Consider the following 9,213-nt stretch of genomic DNA (forward strand, 5'->3'; position numbering starts at 1 on the left):
CCTCGCGGAGAGACCCCAACGGCACAGACGTATTGGCACACCGTTATCAGCCGGAGCCACGTACCTCGCGTGGCGCAATTCCGTATACCGCGTATTCGCACACGTTGCCCGCATGGGAGGAAGTATATGTATGGTCGCTAAGAATGCAGAGCGGTATATGATTTACCCATGCGGTTATTTCTATCTATCTATCTATCTATCTATCTATCTATCTATCTATCTATCTATCTATCTATCTATCTATCTATCTATCTATCTATCTATCTATCTATCTATCTATCTATCTATCTATCTATCTATCTATCTATCTATCTATCTATCTATCTATCTATCTATCTATCTATCTATCTATCTATCTATCTATCTATCTATCTATCTATCTATCTATCTATCTTTTGTTTTCGAGTATCTAAGGCATGCGTTACAACACTTATTGAAGTCGTAGAGCAGAGAGAACGATGGAAGCGACGACGATAAATTCCGAATGAACTTGTTGCAAGAAAGTTGCGCTTCCTGCGCCGATGGCACCGAGATACATCCGCTGACTATTGGGGGCGAGCTCAGCACTTGAAAAGCTGGCGCCACCGTCGGCGAGAGGTATCACGCGGACACAGCGGCCGCGTTGGATGCTCCGGAAGCGCCGAAGCGAGCTGAAAACGAAAGTTTGAAGTCCCAGCTGCGCTGCGGTTCCGATTAAGTGGTGAGGCTTTACCGCCTTGGGTGTCTGCTTGACAACATTTGAAAGTACTATAACAGGTAGGGGCTGCCTTTGGAGGCGTGCAGCGTGGTAGGCTACTGCTCGGTGCCGCAGTGCCGGACGTACGCAACGGAGCCCGGTGTCGGGCTTATCCACACGTAGCCACAGGACAAGAAGCTACGTGAAGCTTGGCTTGAGAAACTTAGGTCCAGCAGACGGCAATCGGCCACAACTCTGGTATGCAGCAAGCACAGACGTGAGGAAGATTTCCGCTACGGCGCCGCGACTACGATGTTCGGTGAGTAGCAGAAAACGCACACTGAGACGCTCGCCCGCGCCCGCTGCCCGACTAACCTCATGACGATTTGGTCTATGAACTTGTCGATGCTATAGATACTGGCAAGTTCACTGGAACGGCAGGGGAGCGGTAAGACGCACATAAAAAAAAAAAGAGGCGTGGCATATGGTCATGTTTGTGTTACGAATTAATGCACTGGATTACGAAATAGAAGCAGAGGGAAATCGCACGCTGAGAAGACCGATAAACACAGTGCGACGCAACTTGTGAAATAATACTGGAATGTCCAAGAATTTAGATTACTAAAGAAAAAAAAATTGAATCGTCGCGACGGCACATCACAGTCGCCGTAGGCATCGATCCCTATAACGAAATTATTTTTGAACAGTTCTGATAGCGTCCACGCAACAATGGTTGCTAGTGTACTGTCAAAAGCGGCATCAAGCTCACAGCACGGTGCGAAAACGCGCAAGCAGCGAAAGCGAAACATTGTGCACAGATATGCAGGCAGAACAGTCACTGCGAAGGCATGCGATTGCTCCATTGAGGCTTCGTTTTGTTATGCTCCAGTTGGTTATACAGACAACCCACCATAAGAACATATTTCACATAGTTTACTCTCAGCGTTTGCCTACCTTTCACGCATCGCAAGACGCCGGTTCGGGAGACTCCATCGCGGCGACTGTGCGCAGTGGCGTTCACTGTACGTATTCGGTAAAGAGAAAGCGTCTGTAAACGATTCTCTGCTTTCAGTTTGCCCAAGACTGTTATTTCGACAGTAAAAAACTTCCCCCGTTTTGAGAGTACCTACGTAAATGTCCAGGAGGGCTACCGCGTTGTGTTTTTATCGAGCGCCGTAAGCGAAACCTATGAGGAGCGCGCCGCGTGATCCCTCGTACTACGCAAGGGAGGAGCTTCCGACAGATGGCGACTCCGTAACTCCTCGCCTCCAATAACCATAGCGTCTCACTCATTCTCACCTGTTCAAGAATTACGGCTCCTGAAGTTCTATCGGCGCCTGATCACTACGGCTGGCTTATAAGTTACCCGCAACACATGTGCATAGTTTCGCAAACAAAATGAAGTGCTAATCGCGTAGAGCGCGCGCACACGCACACACACACCGTGGTTCGTTTGCCTACGCAAAGATGAGCCGATATCGTGGCTGCGTTTCCCGCCCGCACACTTCACCACAGCAAATGGGGGCACACTTCCATGAAAAGGCCGATATGCTTCACCGCACAGCACATCACAGACGACCACGCGTGGTTCACGTTTGCGAGTAAGAAAAGGACAGCGTTGCTGCACATTTTCATCGCGCGGCTTACCGCACGCTGATGTTCTATGGCACGCAATAATGCTAATCTGGCTGGCAAGCAAATTTGAAGGTGCAGTATGAGACACCAATGTTGCCCGATTTAGATATATTGAAGCGAAATAGGTTTGCACGTGTTGACACCGGACCCTTAAGGCGAGAACGACGAAGTTCGTGGTTGCGCGCGGGCTCTCCGAGGACCAGCCATCGCTAAAGGCAGACGTTTTGTCCGAGTCTGTCGGTGCTAAACTGTTTTAGTTGCCATAGCTGGGTGACATTTCTGGTGGAAGTGCTGATATTACGTGCATTACAACACTTGGGTATTGTTTTTTATTTATTGCTGAGTTACAGTGTTCTAAACTTCATAGGAGAGTTTATTGGACATCATTAATTTTTAAATGCCTCTTAAAAACGTCGGTTACCTACACAAATCCTCCCTTTGCTACAGTCACTATAGATATAAACTATTTTTTTTATAATGCGACAAACGTTAGCGAAATCGTTGCAGTAGTTCTCATGATAAACGCTGTATCCGTTCTGCTCACTACATCCGGCCTCGCCACCTGCAAGAATGCAGCGGTTTGAGGTGCAAGCTATGCCTCTAGGCAGGGGCTTCCCCAGGAATCGAAGCGAGGGGAGGCTAAACTATACAAACTGTTTCTTTCTTAGTCCACTAGTTAAATAAAATACGTTATTTATCGCTCACGGTCAACGCCACGGACGCCGACGACACCGGCGTTTCTGCGACACGAGCTCCTTAACGCTATCGCGTTAATAGACGTCTTTTAACCAAATGCGCATCCCCGTGACGTACGTTTCCCATTTTCTCTATGTACACCTGGGAGGCAGTGTTTTCTATTTAATCTGAAAAAAAACTTATTTTTTAGAAATTCAGTTTTTACCGAAAAAGGTTTGTATTCACTTTTTAAATGTTTCACCATTTTGCAAAGTATAAGGACACTTTTAAACTTTTTGGCAGGGCCAATGACGAGATTTAAGTTTTTGAAACAATGTTTACGGAGTATGCGAATTATGCAGCACTTGTAAAGCAGCCATCAATTGTCTTTTGACGCTCACAGTTTATTAAAACGCCGGGATTAGCTTCCATAGCCCTTTGCCTCGCCAATTTTAAGTATAGCTGTTTAAAGAGCTTGTTCATAAGATCAGAGTTGTAAACAAAGAATGGCCCCGAATCAATGAAGAAAGTAAATTATATGTGTGTTTACTACACTCAGTTCAAGTTAAAGGTGGCTTTATTTCGTTGTAAAATTTACTTTAGGATGTATCACTTGTTTCCAATAGTGATTAGCGTTGTCTGCATTTAAAAACATTCTCCATTTATATTTTCGTGCCTCGAACCACATCCCTTCCTTTTTCTTTTCACCCGACGTCCACTGCAGCTAAACCTTTCTATGAGGCTGTACATTTTCAGCGAAATTTGGTTCCTGGTTAGAAGTGAAGCCCCTCTGAATAAAGTAGACAGGTGTGTATTTTCTCTTTCCGCCTTGCTTTAGATGGCAACGTGGTATTTCACTCCTCCTTTTATTGGGGCTTGACCAAACTGCCCCAACATTTAATACAAGTATTGACAAAAGCAAGATTTAAAAATTCAAGGGAGGGGGGGGGGGTCTACACACCCCCTAGAGTGCGTGTAGGGAAATCACTGCCTCAAAGCATTGCCGTAGACTGGTTGGTATTTCTTGCTCTGACCCACAATCGCTCCCCTAGTGTTCGGGCAGCTAAACTATACTCTTGATTAAAGCCTATTCACTCAAGGCTGGAGCGTGGTCACATTCTCTTCTACACTTTATTGCACGTGTACATATCTAAAACATAGGAGCACATCTTTGGAATATCATCTAGATTATAGTCTATTCAGTTAGGGCCGGAGCATGATTACATTACACTTATTAAAATATAGGAACGCATCTTTCAAATACAATGCATGCGGCATCCTCGTGTGGAACCGCATTGAAATCCTGACGAAATCATATCTGCCTGCGTCGTTAAGTGTTCCTTTCTTCCATGAATTTCACGCTTTCAAGCAGTTCCCATAGGAGTTTGAAGTTTGCAATTCTATCATATAAGAGATACATAATAAAGAAAAGCACCACACTCATGATGCGACTACACGGAGAAATAAAATTTGCCCTCAGCTACTGGTTTTGCCTGTGTGCAGCCAAGGTGCCTGCTCTCTGAAGGGTGTCCATGTGCACGAGGGGCAAAGAGGTACACTTTGCCTCTATTGCGATTGCTACCAAGTCTGAGTAGACAGCTGCAATCAGGACAAGCTAGCCAATAGTTTCCTACCAAAGTTAGAGTCTGTGGGGCTAGTAGCAGGCAGAGATAAATTTCTCAGCTAGTGCGTAAGCCATCGTTGGTTGAACGCAACTGTGGCCTCCCAAGCTCGCAGCAGTGCATAACCTCCTCAAAGGCCACCCTTCCTTGCTCGCTTTGATGCAGGATGGCGCTGCTGGCAGATGGAAAAGTTGCTCTGCCAAGACTGCCGCAATTTTACCCGTTTGCAATGAGGTTGCAAATCGGGACAGCAATGCGAGACAATCTTTCCACGACAGCTATGTTCCCACCCATACGTGTTATCCCTGTGCGGCAGCAAGCAGCAATCACCTGCGTTAACAGCACGGACGTGTCACACTAGGTTGAAAGAACAGAAAGCAAATCACAATGTAGCAAAGTGTTTATTTACAGCGACAAAGAGTACTCTCTGTACAAAGCATCACTAGTGTGCCACAGATATACTTTGGGCGCCCATATCTGTGCACACAAGAAAAAAAAAAAAAAGTGCATGCCATTATTTACATTATGTACAAGGGCAGACGACTGCAGCACTTGGGAACTTCACTGGACAAGGGGCTTGATGCATAGTGAAATGCAAATAGCGCTGCAACGTCTGCCAACCTTATAAAAGCATGTGAAGACGAGAGATCCTACAATGTGATGACGCAATGGCACCCACAAGGCATGGGTGTTGTGCAGTCACACTGGGTTCCGACTGCAGTCTTCCAATCTGCAGCATGGCCAGGCATCCTGTGCAGCGATCCTGTGGATCACTACAAGAGTTGCACTCTGGGGCCGGCTTCAGCCTGTCTTGCCCACCAGTCTTGCAGAAGACCAGCATGTCCTTGTGGGGGCTCTGTCGAGGCATAAAGCCTTCTAAGCAAAAAATTTGTTCCAGTCCTATTGTTGCACAGAAATACATGCGACAGTCATCCCCAGCTGGCGACCTTAGGAAGGGCTTTACAAAAGTCACGTATGTCCTCTTGCCAAATATCTATGCTTTGCTCAGACATGGGGAGGCAACGTGTCCCAGAGTATTTGCCGTGCACTTTCCGTTAAGTGCTCGGGGAACTGGATGTCGAAGCCAACAAGCAAGTCGCCACGCTTTGTTGGGTCTTTGGGGTACGGCAGGCCTTGGCCCTGGATCCGCTTGACTGTTGTGGGCTTGACGATATCCTTCAGCTGCAGTGATATCTTGCCCTTGGTCAATGTTGGTACCTCTATCGTCACTCCACACAGAGCCTGGAAGGAAACGGGAGCACAGATATTCAGTATTGCTGTCGCTGGCAAGCGACATGCACCTAGCAAAGTTAGCACAACACTCTAGTTGGCTATGTAGTGCAAAGGCTAAATAAGATTTATCATTAGCGCTAGAAACTAGAGGCTTGAACTACAGTTCATATAGTCTTTACCTGGTCCAGTAAACGAGGACTTAAATTGTGCTTATGGAGAAATAGGAGCTCAGTTGAGGTTAACAGTAAAGCAAGTAAGCTCACCAGAAAAGCCGATTTTTGTAAAAAACACTGCTAGCCAAGTCTCTACAACGTTACGAGTCCCAAGTACCAGCTCAACCTCTGAAAAAAATTATTCTGCTATTGCCACCTTAGCATACAAAGTTACTTCAGGAGGGGCACATAAAACTAACTGAAAAGCTCGTCGCAAAGAATGGAGTAGAGAACCTACCTGCTTGAGCGTGAGCCTGGCAGTGTAGCGGACGTCAGCGCCTTCCCTCTTGAACTGCGGGTGGGGCTTGTCGCGGATGATGAACACTATGTCCGCCGGGATGGTGCCGGGAAGCTGGTCGCCTTCCCGCTGGAAGGTGATCTTCGTGCCGGCCTTCCAGCCGGGCTTCACGTTGATGGTGAGCACCTTCTCCTCGCGCTTGGGCGTGCGGCCGTCCGGTCCCATGACTTTCCGGCTGATCTTCATCTTCTTGGTGCAGCCGCGGAGAACCTCCTCGAGTGTCACGTGCAGATCGTGCTCGATGGCAGGGTCCTGCCTGCCCTGAGCCTTTCCGCCACTGCCCGGCCGGGCGCCCGCCGTGAAGCTCTGGGACCGGAACGGGTTCGCGCCGGGTCTCCCGCCGCCCATGGGCACGCCGAAGGGGTCGCCGTCCAGGTCCATGTCGTCGTCAGCGCCCCCACCGGGTCCGCCGAAGAACATGTTCATGCCGCCGGCGCCCCCGGGTCCGCCGCCGAAGTTGAAGAAGCTCTCGAACGGGTTGTCGGTGCCGAAGAATTGGGCGAACGTGGCCCGCGGGTCGCCGTGGAAGGTGTAGGTGAACGACTGGCCTCCGGGCATGTTGGGCCCTCCGCCGCCGCCACCGCCGGCGCTGCCCTTGAGGCCTTCCTCGCCGAAGCGGTCGTACACGTCCCGCTTCTTCTTGTCGCTGAGCACCTCGTACGCCTCGGCAACCTCCTTGAACTTCTCCTCGGCCTCCGCAGACTTGTTCTTGTCGGGATGGTACTTGAGGGCGAGCTTCCGGTAGGCCTTCTTGATGTCATCGTCGCTGGCACCCTTGCTGATGCCGAGGATCTTGTAGTAGTCTTTACCCATCGTCTCCTGCAAAGATGACAGGAACGAGGTAAGCACACACAAGTGGTTTCAGAATGAAAAAAAGAAAGACATACGTGCTCCGTAGGTCGGAGCTGCACAAGTCTAACCCCACAGCTAAAGCTGCCATCTTTTCTCGAAATATCAGTGTATTTTAGCGTCAAGTAAAATTAGGGACGAATGGAACTGCAGCCAGGTGTACAGAAGTGTTGCTTATTTGGGTCGATCGAACTTACACTACACATAAACAATGCTGCGATTGAAAGGGCATGGGCCAATTATAAAAAAACATACGACATTTACGAGTTCATTCTTATTGTATGCTTGCGCAGGAAATAACCCTGGCGAAAGGGTCAGGCCGCGCCCAGAATGTTCTACGAGAGCTGAGTCCCGACCGAACGCGCTGACCGGGCAAGGAGCCCGGTCTTGCCGCAATGTGCGCATACCGGAGGCGAATGGTGTCAGCGTTGCGCAATGCCCCAAAACTAGCCTTCGGACAAATAATAATAATAATAAAAAAAGAACCGCAACCTCCAAGGACAGAGTCGCTGCAGACCTCATAACTTTATTCTGACGGACCCAACGACTCGAGTTTCTAGAAAACTCGCTTGGTGGCACGCGATAAGCCCGACCGAAGACGCCACGTCTGCACGAAGCTGCGCTCTCGAAATGTAAACGAGGCTGCTGCAAGCGTCGCTGCACTTCCACTGACGGACGGGGCAACTGACACAGTCGCACTAGCCGAAGGTTCGTGGAAGGCGGCGACTTGTCCAATGTCACGGAGGGCATACGGCACAAACAGCGGAAACTTGACGTCGCGCTAGGCAGCAGCTGTTTACTAGTCGGACGCTGACACAGCCCCGCTAAACAATTATAAGGGGTTAACTTGAGAGCTATTAGGCCGCAAGCAATTCGATCTCATCGCATGTGCAATCACTTTACGAGCAGATGAACTCCGAGCGCGGACGGGACCGTGCGAAACGCTTGGACCGCTGCTCGAGCCACCAAAAAGCCCCGCGATCACAATGCCTAAAACCATGATAGTGCGATCCCACGAAGAGCGAAGGAATTAATAATTATGCAAGAATGCTTTAACGCTCACAGAATCGAACTAACGCCTAGGCAAATGGCGGGAGGAGTCGCAAAGTGACAATGTGAAGCCAGCTGTACCACTACGTTCCTTTTTGTGGTAAGCTGACCGTTAATTGCGAGTTAGATAGCAGGTCATTACATTAGCATTCGACTGATTCAGGCCAAGGAACGACAACAGCGTGAACAAGCCTTGATGCACGAATGGGCGAAGAGCCACCCAGTAGCAAGGCAGAAAATTCAATAACAACAAGCTTACCTTTGGTGTTGTAGGTAGACTTGTAGGTCAATGAAGGTCGGTACTCTTGCGAGTCCAGTAATCCAAAAAGCGTATCGACGTGGATACACACAAACGAAGAATCTTTCTTCTATGCCACAGCAACTGCGCGGCCAACGGGTATATACGTTGGAAACGAGCTTCCAGAAACGTCTCGAAAACTCTATCCGTGACGTTGTGTCCGACAAGTGACGTCACGCGGGCAAGTGGCATCCTCCAGTGGCCGGAACGGCAACTACTGTGAAGATATCAGCTGACCGCACTGTCCCTGTGCTGCAGGCACACTTACTTGGCGCTACCCGAGACTCGAACGTTTTGCACACACTGCGTGAGTGAGTGAGGGCATGTCGGCGCATCTTATCACGCACATGTCGCGATGCTGTGACGCCTTAGAGCAGCTGGCAGGGCTGCCGAACGGTCGCTCTACTTCGTGATCACAGGCTCGCCTTGGTTTCTTGGCTGGGCGCAGCTACGGTGGTTTACAGACAATCCACTGCCACTAGGGGTGGCGCTCTAAACAATGCTCCTTCAATGAATCGCGAACATTCCAGTACTTTCTAGAATCTACAGAGCTTGCAAAACTTCCACTTTATGACAAAAACCTACGCTTTAGGACAATATGTTGGCGGAGAGGAGCAATGCAAAACTAAGAAAGCTTTTTTATAAGCTATCCTACCCACTCTGTC

At 48.9% G+C, this 9,213-nt stretch overlaps 1 protein-coding gene across 1 annotated transcript; it reads right to left on the minus strand.

Annotated features, from left to right (window-relative positions):
* Window positions 1-4,990: 4,990 nt before the first annotated feature.
* Window positions 4,991-8,909, minus strand: LOC135896553 (dnaJ protein homolog 1-like). The gene is made up of 3 exons (XM_065424981.2): window positions 8,510-8,909; window positions 6,292-7,170; window positions 4,991-5,850 (listed from the first exon to the last, which is right to left on the minus strand). Exons 2-3 carry the CDS (start codon window positions 7,162-7,164, stop codon window positions 5,614-5,616), a joined length of 1,110 nt encoding a protein of 369 aa, XP_065281053.2. The 5' UTR covers window positions 7,165-7,170; window positions 8,510-8,909; the 3' UTR covers window positions 4,991-5,613.
* Between the last annotated feature and the right edge of the window lie 304 nt (window positions 8,910-9,213).

This window comes from Dermacentor albipictus, chromosome 9, assembly GCF_038994185.2.
Source record: "Dermacentor albipictus isolate Rhodes 1998 colony chromosome 9, USDA_Dalb.pri_finalv2, whole genome shotgun sequence".
Lineage (NCBI taxonomy): Eukaryota > Metazoa > Arthropoda > Arachnida > Ixodida > Ixodidae > Dermacentor > Dermacentor albipictus.

Excerpts from the sequence above, each read along its gene's own strand:
- LOC135896553 (XM_065424981.2), bottom strand. The coding sequence starts at position 7,164 with ATGGGTAAAGACTACTACAAGATCCTCGGCATCAGCAAGGGTGCCAGC. Across the intron at positions 5,851-6,291 it reads CCAGGCTCACGCTCAAGCAG|GCTCTGTGTGGAGTGACGAT; the intron begins GTAGGTTCTCTA and ends GTTTCCTTCCAG.